Source organism: Diadema setosum, chromosome 17 (genome assembly GCF_964275005.1).
Source record: "Diadema setosum chromosome 17, eeDiaSeto1, whole genome shotgun sequence".
Classification (NCBI taxonomy): Eukaryota; Metazoa; Echinodermata; class Echinoidea; order Diadematoida; family Diadematidae; genus Diadema; species Diadema setosum.
Window position 1 is genome coordinate 29,385,135 of NC_092701.1, and position 20,822 is coordinate 29,405,956.

Below are 20,822 nucleotides of genomic sequence, written 5' to 3' on the forward strand. Positions count from 1 at the left end.
AAACCACCTCCCTGATTCCACATAGTAAGAGAGTGAGGAATGCCCACTTTCTTGGCATTAGTTTCTTTCAACTCTTCTGGGGATTTTTTCTGTATTTTCTCTCACAGCCCGACAAAAAGAGGGTATTTACAAAGGCACTTTCGTTCATTCTAAAGGTCACTGAGTCAAATCGTAGTAAATGCTGAAATACATGTCAATAGGAGAGGCCAGATTTAGCGCAACACTTCACCCTTTTGTATGGGGATAATACATTCAAGGCTCGGTAAAGAAATGACGTCGCGAAGCCGTACATTGTGGTAGCGGTGTGTATGTGCATTTGAGAAGCCCGGACTGCGTTTCAGGCCGTGTGGCGGAATACGGCGATCTAGTTTCAATCGAAGGCCAATGTAGAAGTGTATACGATGTGAGGATCACATTTGTGGCGCATATGGTCCTCTACGTGAACCTGCATGGCTTGTCTGGCGCTCATGTGCCGGGAATGAAACCGACTTTTTGAATTAGAATCAGTCCATTGAAATGCCCAGACGATCGCGTGTGTTTACCTTCCCTGGCGCAGCACACTATCTATCAAATACGTCGTCGGAGTGCAGTCATTGGACCTTACTACGAGGCGTAATGTCAACAACAAGCCTTATTTGCACTGATCCGATAATTAGCCGGTAGGACCTACCGATAAGTTCAAAGTACTGCTTCAGAACCGGAGCATTTTGTGTGACTGATGATCCGAATGTGACTGCAATTTGTTCCTTTACTACTGCGCGGGAACGTTAGCTGTGCGTTAACTACATTCTCGATCGATTGTGGCGAGTAAGCGTGAATCGCAGGGTGGCTATCGTCTGCTCACGACTAATCTGAGGAGAAGAAAGGAACTCGTCGATACATCGTTACTTCTGTAACCTTTCAATACAATCGCAATACTATGTCCGACTTGGGTAAGTACCAGAACCAAATCGTGCTGTGTCGCTCCATTTGCCATGCATCACCCGAAAGAAGTCCGATAATGCCTGCCACACGGTAGGGGAAAAGCATTCATAGGCTGTCGTTAACATGGGTGTATACGAACATTAATTCACACCAAATTGCAACTACCTGTATGGTTTCTGAGTTTCTAACTGGCATAGGATTGACCAATTTGTGAGCAGAAAGTATAATCAATTTATTGTATTGTATTGTTATTCAAACATTTGCATTAAAGTGTGTTTGGTGGCGTAGAAATGTATAGGCCTTTACTCAGTTTTGCCCATTCAAATTTTGTACGTACCTGCGGACGCCTGAAGCCACCGCCGAACTCAACCCCCCCCCCCCCCCCCACCCACGCCACGCCTCTCCTTTCTTGTGACACTGGGTTTTTGAATGAGAGCTTTAGACCTGAGCAAAGAATAATCTCTATTCGTTGTATCCTATTCTTCCTTTTGAAATGGAGCACAGTGGCGTGTGACACAATACGCCGGCCGTGGTAACAGGCGATTTGCATTAACAGGCGATTTGCATTAATGCACTTTGATTCAGTTCTTGGCAAATGACATCACTGGAACTCCCATGATTGTTTCGTTAGGTTTCTTTTTCTTTCTTTGGTTAGTCCAATTTGCACAGTGTCTAAGTGTTCCGTAAATCCGGGCCAACACCCGCACACAATGTAGGCCTACTTGTTCTGTACGTGTATCACTATTAGTCAGTAGTCTACTAGTAATTTCCTAACCAACACAAACACACGCACGTCCCCCAAACTGGCCAAAGTAATCTTTTTGATTTCATCGATCTCAATCCCTTTGGATTAGGAGATTGATGGAATATCTGAAAACGTAAAAATGAATAGGCTGCCTTTACTGTCAAACAATATTCTATCCTATTTCAATTAGTTACAGAGGGATATATGCGCTAGAATATCGACTGCTTTTCTGTATTCAGAAATAGGAATTGATACCTATCGACACATACACACACACACGCACACACACACACTTATACATTGATATATCAATTTATGTTGCTAACATCGAATACACTCACTACCTAGGTTCAGGCAAATGCAATCAATGTCACGTGGTGCCGAGTAAACCAATAAGAAATCGTCTTTGTCACATCATATGGTAGGATTATATGAATGCAAGAAAATGTGATAGCAATAGACGGTGTGTGATCTATAACGCGAAACACATAAACTGTATCATTATTCCACAGTGTGAAATCAAGATAAACTACACTTTGTACGTAGATCTCCAAACAAATCAGTATGATTTCTTTTTCCTCCAGAGTAACACAAGATTACACAGGACAAAAACCTCCAATATGGCGCTGCTATCAATATGTATTGCTATTTGACACAATACAGAATGTACTTTATTTTGTCATTATATCCATATTCATCGTGATATTATTCTGTTTTCTTTTTTCTGTACTTTGTCCTTTTCCATGCTTCATTTTGTATCACTCATTTTTCTTCTCCTCTTATCTTGCTAAATTACTCGGGCGTGAAATATTCTTTTGATAACGATCTGCGTGAAAGCCAAATACTCAAATTGGTAAACAATAGACGATTCTTTCTCATCATAGTAGCTTATGTGTAAAACGAATTTTTCACATCCCAGCTGATTGAACATGGCCACCCATGACTTTTGAGCCAACACAAAGAGATCCGTGATATGAAATCAATACACACGCGGTTTTCGTAGGTTTCACGTGCAGTTTACCACCTGTGTACACCCAGATGTGTGCATTCGTTATCGGGTGAGACGAAACCGACTACCAAGTTCGAGATTTACTTGGAGACATTCCACTGATGTTTTCATGTCTCGAAATATCCCGCTCCTATAAAAGAGAAACCGCCACCATTGACAAGAGAGCGCGTTGGATACAATGAACAAAAATATTCATATCCCAAGGGTAAGCAGCGGTGACTAGTATGATGTTTTTCCAAGGGGGGGGGGGGGGGGAGGGGGGATGAAACACGATTTTGGCACGTGAGTTTTGTACATGGACTAACGGAATGCGTTTTCAGCTGTTATAGAGTTACGGTTGGTTCCATACTCACATTTACATTTCCCGCCGCACAAACCACCTGAGCCACCCGCCATCTTGTCTTGCATCATACAAAGGAAAGAAAGTTACTTATTACAGGAGTTAAAGGAGACCTCCGGATGTTTTTCAGATTTTTACAGTTGAACAACGATAATTTACTTATACTCAGTACAGAATTTCAGAATGTATAGTGATTGAGAAATAAGAATGTATTCAAAATGTATAACAAATTGCAATGCACAAGGATGATGACATGGTAGCCTCACCATAAGAAAGCATGAGCTGGGGCTCAAGGAAACAGAACAAAAGAAGAAGGTATGCATATATTCTACACAGGTGAACTTGTCAATCAAGCGGTATTGTAATGGAATCACACTTCTGCATTTCTGAAATACGCGAGGCTCTTTGTCATCATTCAACACTGTTCAGTGTAATTTGTTTAAGATTTTTCAGAGTATTGATTTCCCTGCTCAAAGACCACAATAAATTCAACAAATTTATACATGGAGCTGTCGATTTATGTGCTATACATGATGTGAAATTAGGAAAATCGTCTCGAATGACTGTTTAAGAGAATGAACCTAGAAGATTACGTTCATGTAGCCAACTTTGGGAGTGAGTTGAAGATTCGATTAGAAGACCATTTTACATCTGTAAAGAAGCGGAAAATCTGTGATCTAAGTTTGATCTCGTTCAATTTTTCACCTCTCTTACTGCCAATCTCTGACAAAACAGCCTTACTATCGAAAATATTTCCCCCAGTGACGATTCATCAGCATATATATTTCTTGGTGCTTCTTTCGATTTAGCAGAATTCTTTTTGTCGTCCAGTAATACAGTCACGTTTGCATGAATGCTCGCATTCACGTCACTATATACGTTTGCACGGTGCGAAATAATAAGCATTCAAACTCTGTATACAAACACCTTATGAAGGTCTGAAGTGAAAAGGCACGCGGATGCTCAAGTTGACTTCAATAGCTAGTGTAATATCAAACAAACAAGTAAACCAACCGACTTGTATGCACTTTTAATGAGAATCGGATCTAAGATGAAAATTTAGGGATTTATGAAATCATAAAGTGTGATATGACTGTTGTCACAAGCAATTGCATCGACTTGCAAACATCATGCAAATTAGCTGAGCGGATGATGTCGTCACCTCACGTCGTCACTCTGCATATATAATGCACATTTTCCATATATGAGTTCAGGAACATTGTTTCCCCTCTCCCTAATATAAGAAGTCATCTCCGGGTAGTTTTCACCAATTTTTGATGCATTATAATTAGCTATTGCATCTATCGTCTCCTTAAAAAAAAAATAGAAAAAATCACATTTTAAAAATTGCCTGTCTTACTCATGTTTTGTCTGATTGTAATCATTTTAGTCATTCTGGTTGTCTGATATTCCCTCTACATTTGCCAGAGTCGACTTAAAAGGTGCTTGTATTCACTTCAAATTTAAACCGTCTGACCACTGTCACCGCTCTATAAGATGACAAGAGCTCCATCGTTAGTTCATTGCTAAGAAACCAACATTCCAAGAGCTCCTTTTAAATTGCGTCGAACCCTGAAATATAATTCGGGGCAATAACTTTGATTTAGGTCTATGTCTGATTTGCATGACGTTGATGCTCATCCTTCCATACCTTTCTATGTCGAATCAAGTAATGCAGGAATGTGCATGCCATTTTCTGGCTCTGTCCACACTGAATGCTTACAGCTCGTTATTCCGAAGGTTCGTTATTCCGAAGGCTCTTTATTCCTAAGATTCGTTATTCCGAAGGTTCATTGTTCCGAATTTCATTTTCGGATTAACCGATCTTCGGAATAACGAACCTTCGGAATAACGCCACAAATTTTCGGATTAACGAACCCCTCTTCATTTTCGGATTAACGAACCTCTAGGTATAGGGAATTTGCGTGTTTCGGATTAACGACCCTTCGGAACAACGAACCTTCGGAATAGCGAACCTTCGGAATAACGAACAGCACCCCACTGAATAGATTAGAGATTACAGGACACAAAACCTTCAACGTTGTTTAATAACTTTGGTTAAGGATTTCGCAGACTGTGAAAAAATGGCATACTAAAAGTACTCCAAAACGCGATGCACTGATACGTAGTCAGTTCCATAACTTTTGAGCCTAATGATAAGAAAACTAGACTGTTACAACGTTCAGTTAAATACTTATCATATAAACTAAGCAGTCTCTTGAAAAGAGAAATTCAATGAACTAAAAGACACTCGTATTCGAGTTAAAGGAGACCTCCGCATGATTTTCAGATTTTTACATTTGAACAAATATAAATTAGTTATACTGAGGACAGAGTTTCAGAATTTATAATAATTGGGATGAAGAATAAGAATAGTTTCAAAATTTAGAACAAATTGCAATGAACAAGGATGATGACATGGCAGAGTCACCATAAGAATGCATGAGATGGGGCTCAAGGAATCAGAACAAAAGAAGAAGGCATGCATAGATTATACACAGGTGAACTCGCAAGCAAGCGGTATTGTAATGGAATTACACTGCTACATTTCTGAAATATGTGAACCTCTATGTCATCATCCTTGTTCAGTGTAATTTGTTTAAGGTTTTTCAAAGTATTGTTTCTCTGCTCAAGAACCACAATAAATTCCACAAATCTATACATGGAGTTGTCAGTTTATGTATTACATGATGTGAAATTACGAAAATCGTCTGGAATGTCCCTTTAAGAACCCTCGAGTTAAGAACCATTAACCTGGTCATTGGTGAGAGGCGAAATCACAAACGCAGATACTTTCTGCGTTTACGGTTACGTCCAATCTCATGCCGCAGTCTGATCAATATTCGTCATGGTTTTCTTCGTTAATAATTCATTTTAGTAGTGAGCTAAATTCTTCAGTATTCCAAAAGTGCGAAATTTCAAACCTGAAATAAAAATATTTTACATTTTATAAAGTCATCCTATGTGTAATGGCAAAGCAGCAAGTTATGTCAAAGGGATTTTTTTTTCTTCATCGAACGAAAGAACGAAAGCTCATGTAGTATTTCCTAAAAATGCGTGTTGGAATGACACAACGTATGTTTATGACTTGTGTGGCTTTTTACAAAGCAAAACCATTATTTTTTTCTTTTCGAGTGAGGATGCCACGGCCTTTTTTTTTTTTCGGTTGTAAAGAGGTACATGTATTGTGTGCACGACATTTTATAGGGCTACATCAATGAGTTTTCTCTCTCTCCCTCTCTGTATCTGTGTGTGTATGTGTGTGTGTGTGTGTGTGTGTTTATATCGCACTGGTTTTCTTTCAGACTTCGAATGATCACGTGATGTCCGATTGATATTTAATAGTTGTGAATCTTGTTTGTGCTCTTTTGAGGATTTCAACCTGACGTACATGTAGTATAGGAATCACTATGTTTTTATGGCAACAAGTACTATAGCGTCCGTCTGCATGCGAGTTAATTCAGTCGTAAGCGAACCATCTCCTCAAAGAGAATGATATATCATGTTCATTGCCTTAAAAAAAAAATCACAAGGAAATTACGCTAACAAAATACGAATCAGACAAATCAGGCACGACTCAGTGATTGTCATATTTAATTATCGTGTGCACTGTATACGTAGAGGATGGAAACATTATTCAGGATTTATATGTAAAGAATCTATCAAGAATGTAGAAGATCGAAGAAATCACTTTTTATACTGTAATACAAATTTCTTTTAGTGTAATTTGAAAGACATTGTCTCGACACCCCTAAAGTTATTAAAAATAAATCTTGTTATATATGGTTATGTCGTCTATTTTTCATTCATTATCGATCGTCATGGACAAGCCTGAAGCTAAATATGATAGGGTGATGTGACATACGTAACACATTCACAAATACATCTAAACAAACAAACACACCTGTACCTAAAGTATGCTATAACATTATGATATATATATATATATATATATATATATATATTCATTTCTGGAGGCGCACACAGTCAATTATTAGTAATTGTATCTCTGTATAACATGTATTTTTTATCTATCTTTTTGTTACTGTTATTTTGGTCTTGTATTGTCTTCATGTTATTGTGTTTTCTAGTTTTCTTGTTTAAATAGCAACAGTGCGCTTAGAAATACCCGTATAAAGCGCCATAGATGTAATTATGATTATGATTATTATTATTATTGTTATTATTATTATAAAACAATTATAAACGTTTTATAAATCCTTTGTAGAACACTGAAATGGGATGGTTCGTTGTTGAAGGAGATAGGAAGAAATAATATAAAGATTGATATGCTTTTGCAGAAAAGAAATAACACGCAGGGTATAAAGGTGTAAAGTGAAATATGGGATAAGGTCTGTGTTTGCACTGCGTGTATAAAGGCAATCCCATAAGGTACATTTTTATCGCGTCTCAAAGTTCAATAGTCAAGACGATATGAAACAAAGTGCGTGGCGGGCAAACAATATATCACACAGAGAAGTGCCTAAAAGATTGTGCCAAAAAGAAAGAAAACAAACAAGGCATCGGTATTCACGGATGAAATACAACTACTTGAACTTGCAGGGGTACTTGTGGTATATGGTGGTAATAAAAATCCCGAAGCGTGCGGGAGATACTGTTCCCCAAACAGTCATTATCGATATACATCAGAAATATGACACATAACAGGTTCCAGCAGTCGGTTTGTTGCAGCTTAACCAATGGAACAATGTTCGAATGGTTACATGAACTTGCAGGCTTGTCCTCAACGAACCGACAAATAAGTCGAGCACTTGTATAATTATGCCGAACCCCATGTATAATAGGTATTGCCGTCTCCATACCGGAAGAAGAAAATGATTAAAGATGAGGACCCAACACATATTGGGGGGGGGGGCTGAAGAGCAATTACTTGATTATACCTTTTTTTAATGGTAGAAATACCGTACACTTTTAGAAATAAAACGGAAAATGACAAATGTTATCTTACCTTGTGAAAAAATACTCTAAATGCAGTGAGTGTGATATCGGGGGAAAAAAAATCAAATAGAATTGGGGAGCTCGTCTGCATATACATGCCCCATCCCACGAAAATGTCCGACGTATCGTCTTGGTGTGTTTGCTATGCTTATGACCATTTCTACAAAACGAATCGCTGTAGGTGCTTTCATTCTGTCACAGAACATAGGGCGTAGATCAGTAAAGCCCAAATAGTACGTATAAAATTCCATTTATACACGCAGGTTGTTGCATTGTGTTGTTTCTTTCATTAGAGCCAGTTTCAGCTTGATTTAAGTAGCGCGTATTGAAATGTCAATGTCGAGTGTGTCTGTTTCGTTTTGAGTAACATTTTACCTCAACTTATTCCTCTTTTGCGCTGAGAATGCGATCGTAAATCTGAATGCTGCTTCAGTGCAGAACGGAAAAGTTGCGCTGAACTATTTAATTTGAAGTGAATGATTATCTCATCGATCAGTCGCGCATCAGCATGACTAGTATCGATTAAGGGAGTGAATTTTCTAAAATGTGTGTACTCTGTATTCTTCATGTTGTCGGCAAGTAGTGGGCGGTGGCATTTGTCCACCTGTGAGCAGTACCGTCAAAGGGAAATTCTACTCTTTGACAAAGTTGACTTGAACATGAAAGGTGATATTGGAGAACATTAAGAGAGGCATATGACATTTTGTAGTCAAGTATATTTTTTCCCCAAGTGGCGGTGCCTGTCACAGTGAATATTCAAATTGCATACGGTGATTTTGTCAATGCCCTACGTTTATTCTCTCCCATCATTAATATACAGTCTGGAAGATTCTCGTGAATTGTTGTTTTATGCGTGTATCATCAACTACACGATTGACTCTCTCCTTTCTATACAGAGCAATCACTGCTAAATCGCTGCAATTTTAGCACAATATGGAATGGTGCCCCGTATATTGTCACACTCCAATTTATGCCTAAACATATCTGACAGAGGAAGGTTAAAGATCATTGTGTACACGAAAAATGGGAAATATTTGCAGGATTAATGTCATAGTGACCTACATTTGATTATCACCATCTTGTCTGTTTGAGTTGACTCTCCACAGTAAAGACAATTTTGAATATGGAGTATGGAATGCCACTCTAAAGGCATTATTTACCATTTGCAGATGAAACAAAAACCCAGTTATAGTTCTTCAAAATATTTCTAAAATGTGAGTTAAGGATGCAAACAACCAATGTAGAAATGTAAATCAGTACAATCAATGTTAAGTATTCTTAGTTTATACAAAATGTGAACAATAGTTATTGTTTCTAGAATAAACCGTCTACAGTTATGGTTTATTGAGAAAATATAGTGATGTCTCCATGATATTTTAGGCTTTATTGTGATTTTTTTTTTTCATATGGTATGATGTTTTGTGATACAACTGACTTACACATACAGCTGACATATGGATCAAATGTTACGACTCGAACATTTTTTTAAATCACTTCTCCCAATGGTAAACAGTTCCTTCGAAAAAGCCCGCCGGGGAAATATAGGTGGCAGTGTGGCAGATTAAGTGGCAATGCACTGGTATTGATTAATCTTGGCCAATATTTGTAATAATTCGGTCATGGATGACTTCCCCCACCCTAAAGGAGCTCTGCGATCAGATCAGGGAGGTGTGTCTCACCTCCCTAATCACTCCTACCACAGTGAGAAGTAGATCGGCCAACCCGAGGGAGGGGTAGCAGGTATGAGGTGGATAGGAGGTGGGGTGACTGTGGTGCTGTTACTCCGAAGGAGCGGCAATATTTACAATCGTTCGGTCATGAATCATTACCAAAGGCGAGTTCTGCACTCAAACTGGGCCGAGGGCCATTAGGAAATCGCTCGAGAGCAGTGTCTGTGTTTTTTTAAATGATTGTAGTTGTGAAGACGAAAACGGAGATGCTGGGGGGGGGGGGGGAGGGGTGGCAGCTCAGAATAGAAACGCTTAGAATGATAAGGATGATGAATATAACGGCGATGATTCATTTAGTATATACACATCTATATTAATGTAGAAGTGATACTCACGGCGAGCTGATCTTATTTACTACTCAGTCAATCTTACATGCATTATCATTAATATAATATGAGGCAGAACTATTTTCTCGGTTACTGTTGCTTACTGCTGCAATAACCATCACCCGGTAATCACCTTAATGTCTATTTACCACCGTTACTCGATATGGTTATGAAAATGGAGAGTGTCAATGGCAAATTACTAAAGAGGAAGGGGAGGGGGAGGGGGAAAGAAGATAGTGGCGGAGAGGAGGAGGAGGTGTACTGTAGATGGCGATCCGAGACAGCCGAAATTGTGAAGACTACGTTTATCGTTTTGAACATTTTAAACGGATGGTGTTGGATACCAAAATGCACGTGCCTGCATGCCTCGACGAGTCAACCCTGATTAATGTCCGTACTTCCTTGTGGCACTTGACACCAGTTGAGATGCATGTTTGGTGGACTTTGTGGATTATCAACTGTTGCATGCTTCCTGGCACATAAAATGCACCTTGCATAACGGGATAAGATCTTTACTTTCTCCGAATGCAGTAAGACAGCCATGGCATCAGTCAGAGGCACCCATTAGTCAGTCTCGGTACATTTGTGTGTGGAAGGGTGTTGAAACTGAGGTTTGCTGACTTATACGTGAAACAAAATACATGTAGTGTGCATTCGTACGATACAGACTATGTTAAATCGCCTAGCTCCTCCTTGGCTATCGTTGACCAAAATGATATTACACACAGAAGCACGCATGTACACACACACACACACACACACGTAAGGAATCATTGATACAAACAAATACTCACCCACGCCACGCATGCACTTCCAGGACGCAAGAGTCGAAGATATTATTGTTATTGTTTTTCTTCTCCTTCTTGAAAAACCTTGGCAATCTTTTCGCCTTCTCCTTATAGACCTACATTGTACCCAGCCGTCATCCGTTCCTTTGAACGTTGGCCCGGGTAAAAGGTTATGGAGTTCTAACCTCTAAATTTCTGTCGGATCAAATGTCGTCGCCAATCGAATAATGAGGTAATTTATTCGCACAAAATGCGCCCGAGATCGGATTCACCCACCTCCTTCTTATACTAGTAATGTCATATCCGATAAAAGTCGAATCCCTGGCGTTGTTGTTGTAATTGTTAATGTTTATATAGTGAGTTGCTCGGTTTTGCGTACTCAGCCAGGAGGCGGCAGAAGCGCGGCCTTCCTTAAGTCGAGAGGTATTAAGGTTCCAATGAATCAAGACCTGGAAGGCTGATAGGCGTATAGATGAGTTATGGTGATGCAAGTGGGATTTTATCTCCATGAGGACATGCGCCATGGTTAGGACATGTCAGACTCTTCTAACCTACATTCTTGGCAGAGAACAAAACTACAACCAAAACAAATGAAAGACCGAAAAAAATCTGCCAAACTTAAAATAAAATGTTTTTTTCCCTCATAAATTCGTCTTGAAACAAAGAAAATGATACGTTTGGGTTTTCTTAGTTAAGTAATTGAACAAAATATACTTTCTTTTTCAATATATATATATATATATATATATATATATATATATATGTGTGTGTGTGTGTGTGTGTGTGTGTGTGTGTGTGTGTTCTTTAATGTCGCGTCTAATGATAGTCAATCACTACTATTGATAATTGTTTCATACATAATTTCAGTGGCATTGTATAGATGTTGCTTCTGAGCACTGAGCAGAGAGTTAAGACAACGACATAGAAACATGGCGAGTTTGCAAAAACACTCTCGAGGGTTTTGGGCTCCAACTTTGTGCAGAAACAAAAAATAAGACAAAATAAGAAGAAAGAACACTAAAGCTGTTTCGCGACCCCTACATTCTATCTCGCCTTGGAATCATATCGCCCCTCGCAGGCTGAGAGGTTCAAATATCCTCAGATGTATTGGTGCACGTAATCTGCGGGAGGGATTTTGACCCTGGTCCCTCAAGTTTTGCTGTTCACATAGCCACTTGCCCCATGTATATAGTATGAGCCGCGATAATAATTTCAGTCGATACTACCAGGCAGTGGCTCTGGGGGTCGCTGAAAATTAAATATTGCCTCACGTGTGGGTTCAACAACAACGAACCGTATAAAAGGTAGTCGTGGGATTGGTTACACCTGCGTAAATAGGACACCTCTCTCAAGAAAAGAAAAAAAAAAAAACACCTCGCAACTTGGACCTGAAGAGAGAGAGAGAGAGAACGGGAGAGAGAGATAGAAATTGAGAGAGAAAACCCCAACAAATCAGTGTTAAAGTGAACGGACGAATGGTTTGTTGGTTTTGCGCCGACTCCTGCGGAGTTCTGTATAGAAAAGGAACTATATAAAATGCGTCACTACTGTGCAACCTTTACGTGCATTTTAATGAATGGTGCACAACTAAATTCTTTGTCAGTATCCCACTGTCTGATCATGGAGCTACTAACTAGCTCCATGGTCTGATTGTAGGACAACCATGAACGCATTCCAGCTGCCGGGCTTTTCGCTTCTGAAACCAGCCACTACACACAAGAGCTTTTCACATCTGAAGCTCATCAATTCGCAGAACATTATTTTTTTAATTGAAATCACTGACTTCGTCACCTTGTATATACTCACAATAAAGCATTACATGATCATGTACATCAAACATTATCCGCTTACATGACTACGATCACGAAAATGGACTTCGATCATGGCGGATTAAAAGTAGCTCAATCATGGTATAACAATGCAAGCTTGACAATGGAAAATCTGAACATCGTACGCAACATGATAAATAATATGCGAGTGCACAATTTTTAAGAGGGGAGGGGAGTATCTTGTCTTGCGGATGAATGCACCACCAGTTGATCTTTGTAATACGAAACGCCATTCCATTCTCAATCGTTGAATGCCCCTCAAAAGCACAGGGTAAGATGAAAATTAAAAAGCGCTCATGTACTTTATATGCATGAAGAGTATTCACTACGAAGCAATCAACATCAGAATATATCATGATGAATTGGCATTTTATCACATGCTGCTGCAACTTATCTAAGCTTCGTTCAAAGAAGTCAATGTATATTTCATTTCATTTCAGTTCTGTTCACTAATAATGATTTATTTTCAGCAAACAATACGCAGACATCTCTCTCATTGCACATCTCCAGAAGTAGAAAACTTGTTCTTTTGTCCAACTTTGACACTATAATGTAGGCCTACACAGTTATGATTTTGAAAACAACTTGTCTACTTGTAATTGTTATTGAAATCATTTTGAAGAAAATGTGTATTGTTTTGTTAAAGTTTCTGTATTGATGAATAACAAAACACTTGAATTTTAAAACGAAAAAAAAAATGAACATGCTATCGGTCTTACAATCAAATGTCACTCTTGATATCACGAGGCCTTGGGTCTGCGGCCTTTCTTTTTTCCCTGGTTTTCTCTCTGAAAGGACACCGTCGCAGATTTTGTCACCTTCGAGTTCGATGTCAGTGGTTGTCTGTCACATGTGCGTTACAGACGGCCGTAGTCCACTCTGGAGTCGCCATGTGTAGAGGCCGCGAGTTTCTCCACGTGCAGGGCGACGATAACCATCAGACAGCAGCCACCTTGCATGCACGGAGTTATTTGCATAGACAACTGTGCCATGTTTACAGAAAGCAAAATCGTGTCTGCAACCATTTTCATTGCGTGTATGCCGAGCCAATGTCGGGATACGAAAAAAACATTTGATTAAATACGCACATACGCACAAACACACACAAGGCCACTGAGATGGTGCACGCCTAGGGGCATAAATGTGGAATCGAGAACTGATCGCTTTTAGGGAAAAACGTTTCAAGTTTGATTTAGACCTGGCGGACGAGACACCACAACACCGAAGCATTAACAAGGGCGAAATAGTCATTTTTCCCCAGCCGTTGTCTTTGTGTACGTGCATCAACAGATTTCAATTAGATAATATTCTGTCATTTGCAACAAGCTGATCTTTATCTGGAGGCACAGCAGATTCGCGGTGTGACCGATTTGAAAGGTCAAAATCATTAAAAAGGCACTACTCGTGGCTTCTTGATTATTGTCATTATGCGTGTTTGTACGTGTGCTATATGGTTAGTTTGTTCCTAATCCCCCACCCCTCCCAAATCTCTTGCAAAGCCGAATCGCGGTATAAAGTGATGTGAAGGTGAATATAAGACCTTGTACCTTGATTTGTTTTGGAATAAGTCAGTTACTTCCCTCCTTCGTGATCCTGCCAACAATTAGGAAAACACGAACATTAAATGATTACACACACCCACACAAACAATCATTTTTATACATGATTACGTGCGTGTGGAGCGTAGCAGGGTGGTGCAGTGCTGCACGTACCAAAAACACCAGGCTCTGTCTTTTTGCATACCTTCATGTTTCCAATTAAAATTAAATGAAGTATGTATAAGAGTAGGCCCTAAATAATGTTCACGTGACAGGATTATCTTTACCAATCGTATACCAACACAGTTACCTCATAAAAACTGGGGTTGGGGTGGTATCGTACGAAGTCCATTCTCATACATGTAATATGGCACATCCAGGAACGCAGGAAGGTGCGTGTGGGGATAGAAATCATGGGAATATGAAGGTAATACCACCCATCTATAACTTCCCAACGCTCTGTAGCATGTTATAATTGGAATAGTTCAGTGTTGGACTTGTTTATAAAGTTTGTCATCACCATAATGACAAGAATCAACCATTGCATTGAGCATAAGCATTAAATGCAGATAAATTTAATATAAATGTAGTAAATTTTACTACATCGCTTTCCTTGATATGGCTTTATATGCTTATGAATCTTTATGATATCATGACCGTTCTGACACTGACCAATTGGCAACGATAAGGATGCATGCAGCAAAGTAATGCCATGTGTCCGTGCTCATTTCATTCAGAGTCAGGTGATCGATAAATATCCGAAGGAAGGCAGTCGATATGATTGAACACGTGACACGCACGGTGCAGATGATGCCCGGAGAATGGCAATCAAAATTAATAATCAAGCGAGAGCGATAAAAACGTAAATCAACGTATATGAACAAAAGAAAATAGCCTCTACATATATGTATATAATGTATAAACATGCTGACATACATGTTTATTATATACTTAGTAAAGCAGTTCGGAGTTAGCTCATGGGCACATTGGTACGAGTGACCTTTCTTTTTTCTCAGTCGTTAGGGGCACTTCACTCATTTCCAGAGCGGCACAATACATAAGCTTTACGTAACAAATTATGGAATTCATTGATCCTGTTCAAAGAATGAACTTGCGTAGACCAGATGACCAGAATGATCCGTCAATTAACACACGGGAAAGCATCCATTTCATAATTTGCATTGAATGTATTAACAATCTCTTTCTATTGATATTGCCAAATACCACTTTTACTGTCAAGTGGATGTGCTGGCACTCGGCAGCATTTATAAGGATTACATGAATTTTCATTACATCGCAGATGCTTATCCTAGTGAATTTAAGAACCAACATACCTGTTGGTACGAATGTCCTTTCTTCTGCTCATGCGCAAAGTGGAACTGCGAACTGGCTTATATAAACACACATACATACATACATACATACATACATACATGTAATCATACACACACACATGTACACACAAATGATACGTACGTTCACAAGTATATACGTACATGCGTACCCACACACATGCATGCACACATACATACATACATACAGACAGACAGACAGACATACGTACATACATACATACATACATACATACATACATACATACATACATACATACATACAATTATTGTGAAGCATGTCAGTCAAGTTTGGATCAAGATATGAATTATTGTACTAGTGTCCCCACAGTACAAGTGGAAACGTTTTCCACACCACACGAGATCCCTCAACATGTGTGTCTCTACATTGACTCTCACAACAGGTGGCGCCGTCTACTATAGTTTGCGTTCGTTGGGGCAAACCGTGTTAGCTTTCTGATACTCGACGTTTGCCACTACGTTAGAAATCAGTCCGGGAGAATCAACAATACTTGACATAATCATCGATCATTGTCTCCACACTGTAAATTCCTCAATGAATGCTGGACCGCTAAAGCAATGTTCACTCTTCCACTGACGATTTCGATAGCAGGACGTTAATCGTTTTCTCACTTTTCATCTCATTCTGTCTCTTATTCTCTCCCTTACAGTGTTTATCAATTTTCCTTCCTTTCTAGGGGCTTATCCCCACAAACATCTGTTTTTTCCGTAGGTTACTCCACACATCTTAATTTTCATATACTAGTATAGATATATAAAGATGGCGTACTTTATACTGATTTAAGTCCTTTTTGTAACTTTGAGTATTATGTAAATTTGTATATATGGTATTCTCACATTTTATATTAATAATGTTTGATATGTAGATGTATGCAGCAGGGGATCCGTGGAAGATTTAATGAATGAAAATATAATGACAGATGTTGCTGGCTTTTGCGCTTGTATCGATATGAATATTCACCTTTTATTCATCTTTCTCTTATCTCTCTCCCTCTCTATATGTTTCTCTCTCCCTCTCTATATATTTCTCTCTCCCTTCTATTTCTCTTTCTCTTTATGCCCTTTTCACGCACACACATACAGACGACTTCCAGCAGTCCTGTCTGGACGCACACAACAAGCTGCGGGAGGAGAGGGGCGTTGCGACCTTGACGTGGTCGGACGAAGTCGCCACATCCGCCATGAACTGGGCGCAGAATATCTCGGAGAAGGGCTACCTCCAAAACAGTGACAATCAGAGTAAGGATACTTTGAGAGCACTGTCATTTCAAACGGTTTCGAATTCCTATCAAAGATAATAAGTTTTAATTCGATGGTATAGTTTCGGTTGAGATGCGATGAGGCTTCAGATTTCCAACGCTTTTTGATGATGATCTTTTGAGATAACAAGAAACCTCCGAGATACGAAATATGAAAGAGCATGTAATTCCAAGAGAAATTCAACGTTTATTTGATGAAGATTCGTGGTTTTGAAATGGCTGAGATATCTAAGACAAAGCGATCCTAATAAAAGGTGCTATTTTACTTTGTCTTTGAATATCTTAGCCATTTCCAAACAGTTTTTCAGCAAATAAACTTTGAATTCCTCTTAGAATGATATGGTCTGTAACATATTTCATAAGTTGTTTCTTGTCTCGCAAAAAGTTAAAAGCTCAATCCTCATCTCCACCAATACTATCCCTTTTAGCGAAAAATAATAAGCTATACTGATTACAACCAACACTGGCTATCGGGCGGACGAAGCTCAGTAATTTAGTAGATACGACGCCTGTCCGGTAGTCAGGAGATTATTGATTTGAATACAATCCGAGCATGAATACTTTTTTTTTCTTTTTCCATAGCTTCTAATAAAATACTGACTGATCAGTATTTATTTACGTCAAAGACTGGCAATTTGTCAATCAGTTGCAATAAAAACAACTCGACGCAAGAATTTATCAATTTGAATATGTTTGTTCTCTGTCAATGTCTGTGTTACGCCGCTTATTTTTCATGTGCAGCATCAGTTTAAAGAGTGGATAAGCAGTGTACAGGAGTTTCTAGACTGCAGTAATGTTTTGTGTTGCCCAGACCCGGCAAATATCAAACTCGATGTGTTTTCAATTATGTACTCATTAACTAAACAGTACCCTTATGCGTTTATTGTCTGCCGAAATGTGTAAAAGTTTAAACACGCCCTGACGATCATCGCCCTGCCAAAAATTCGCCGACTTTCATTGGGTTTATTAACGTTAACGTCGCAATTCGTTTTATGATGACGTCATAATACTCTTCTTTCCCTCCATTAGCTCTGGGAGAGAACATTTTGCTGACGACAGAAGACCTGAGTGGAGAACAGGTGGTGATGAAATGGCTTGAAGAGGAGAAGAACTATGACTACGATCTACAGCGATGGCAGAGAGGTACATTGTATTACGTTATCTTTTGGGGGTTTCCCTTAAAGGGCTGGTATAGTTGAAGTAGGGATTCAGGTTTTAACATTTTGATAGATAATTAGAAACCACTTGTATGAAATAGTATAGAGCAAACAATTGTAAAACTAAAAGGACTTCGAAATTAATTTGGCGAAAATAGGTTTTGAAATGGTCGAGATACCGAAAAGCAAAGTACATGTACGCGTAAAACAAAGTCGTCCTAATAAAAGGTGGGTCCCATCTTGGTCCCATCTTTTATTATTTCCACTTTGTTTTTAATGTCTCGGCTATTTCAAAACCGATTTTCATCAAATAAAGTTTTTATCCCCCTTAGAGTTGTATGCTCTTTAATATTTCATGTAGATGATTTCTCTTATCTCGCAAAAAGTTTAACCCTGAATACCCATCTCAAGCAAAACTACATGTATACCATCCTTTTCAACTGCCATAGCCGTTTCCGTCAAACATGATTATCGTGTGACCTCAACGAACGCAGAAAGATAAGTAAAATGATCAGCTAAAAGTCCTATGAAAATCGAATAATCGACATTGATCGAAGTCGTTCGAAGGTTTCAAAAGGAAAAAAAGAAGTTATTTTCACTTTTATATGCTTCCCTCTGTAGATCAGGCTCTTCAATAATTTGCAATGTCAGAATGGTGCAACGATATCAATAAAATGTTTCAAGAAAATCACAATTTTGCATATTTTTTCACCGGAAAGTACACAATCTTTACTTCTCATTGAAATGTGCTTAAGGAAATGTAATTACCTCTGCCTTGCGAAGGAGCTCTATAATCAAGCAATTCTTTGATGTCCAAGAAAAATCTTGTTGCTTTCTTTTTTTTTTCTAATGAACATTTTTCATTTACATGTATCTTATTTTCCAAAGGCATCGCTGCGTCTAAAAGCAGGCATCGAAATTGTTGAGGCTTTTCGATCTTAGTAGGATTTCAAATGGAATAATCAAAACTGCAGAACAAACCAATTTATTGTCCTACTTTTCTGAAGCATGCTCTAAATGTTTTGATAATGTTATGTACTCAATGAATCCCCCTACATTTCGTTGGAAACTTTACCCTTAAAGAGGCAGAAACCCTGGACGATGTTAGAGGCCACTCTGATGAATAGGGAACCTTCAAAAAAGAACAGTGAACGTCTCAAGGAAATCGAACCAAATGAATGTGGTAAAAGGTGCCCAAGGCGGTGCGTGAGCAGCATAGCAGACACTGCGCATGAACCATATTATCGCCCTCTGTAGTTTCCTTCGGTACAACATTTTGTTTTACTCTAGTACATGTACAGGAAAGTTACCAACCTCAGCTCTTCCAAAGCTGTTAAAATCTTATTTGCGAATACATTGTACTATGAAAAAATGGATTTCATCGGCGATCAGAGAAAGCTGTCAAAGGTGTATAAGAGGGGGAACGAGAGAGAGCACAAACGTAACCCTCCAAAACCTGAACTAAGTTTTGAACAAAAAGGTTCTATTTCAATATAGGATCTAAAGACTACAATGGTATTGTATCGACAGTCTTGGAATAAATGCACCGCTTTAAAAGGTACTGTTTTCCATTGGAAAAAAAAATGTTCGTGTTGTCCCATTCAATGCATATACAGTATGTAGGTCAGTTGTATGACAAAACATCTTACCACATACAAATTTCGCAATAAAGCCTATAATATAAGTAGATATCACTATTTTACCCAGTGAAGCATTACAGAAGACAGTTTATTCCGGAAACTATTTTATTACAACTCTTGTTCATATTTTGTATATTCAACAATATTAAACATCGATTATACTGATTAATATTTTTACATTGGTTGTTTCTATCCCTAACTCACATTTTAGAATTATTCTGAAGCACTAAAGACTTTTTTTTTCGGTTACAGCTCGTTATTCCGGAGGTTCGTTATTCCGAAGGCTCTTTATTCCTAAGATTCGTTATTCCGAAGGTTCATTGTTCCGAATTTCTATTTTCGGATTAGCCAATCTTCGGAATAATGAACCTTCGGAATAACGCCACAAATTTTCGGATTAACGAACCCTTTTTCATTTTCGGATTAACGAACCTCTAGGCATAGGGAATTGCGTGTTTCGGATTAACGATCCTTCGGAATAACGACCCTTCGGAATAGCGAACCTTCGCAATAACGAACAGCACCCTTTTTTTTTTTCATCTGCAAATGGCAAATGCCTTTAATGTCCTGCTTGCTCATAAGTTATATTTCTCTCTCTTTTTATCCTGTATCCATCTCCTTTCGGCACCTCGTAGGGACCAGCAAATTCACACAAATGATCTGGAAGTCGAGCTCGGAAATAGGAGTGGCTAAGATACCCTTCAAGAACAAAGACGGTTTCGTCATCGTCGCCAACTACCGACCGCGCGGGAACGGAAACAAACTTCGGGAATATCAGAAGAACGTTCTCCCACCGCCCGCCGACACCGTCTAGACAAAGGATGCTATTTCTATCATTCTTTTGCTCAATTTTGTTCAGAGAAAGTTTTTTGAAGTTTTTGTAGCGACGCCGAGATGATATCGTCCTAGTCTGCTTGTTCGGAACAAAAATCCAAAGAGCACCTGTACACGCAGACTTTTAAAATCTTGATAAAAAAAAAAATAAAAAATAAGATGCTGGCTTTGATTCTAAATTCTTCGTGATACGTCATTTCCTTTTGTCAGTTCAACAAGAGAGCTATTATTTGCCGATTTCCAAACAACGGAGTCATAATTAGGCGAGAGTAGAGATGCAGGGTCAGCGTGACCTGCCTAATCATAATGGTGCTGCTTGCACACAAAAAAAAAGAACGAAAAAAGTAGAGTAGAATAGACACAAACAAAAA

The 20,822-nt window shown here is 38.8% G+C and overlaps 1 protein-coding gene across 1 annotated transcript; it reads left to right on the plus strand.

Annotated features, from left to right (window-relative positions):
• Nucleotides 1-306: 306 nt before the first annotated feature.
• On the plus strand, nt 307-20,600 carry LOC140241016 (uncharacterized). Its single transcript, XM_072320789.1, has 4 exons — nt 307-932; nt 16,645-16,800; nt 17,850-17,963; nt 20,253-20,600. Exons 1-4 carry the CDS (start codon nt 920-922, stop codon nt 20,429-20,431), a joined length of 462 nt encoding a protein of 153 aa, XP_072176890.1. The 5' UTR covers nt 307-919; the 3' UTR covers nt 20,432-20,600.
• The last annotated feature ends 222 nt before the right edge of the window (nt 20,601-20,822 follow it).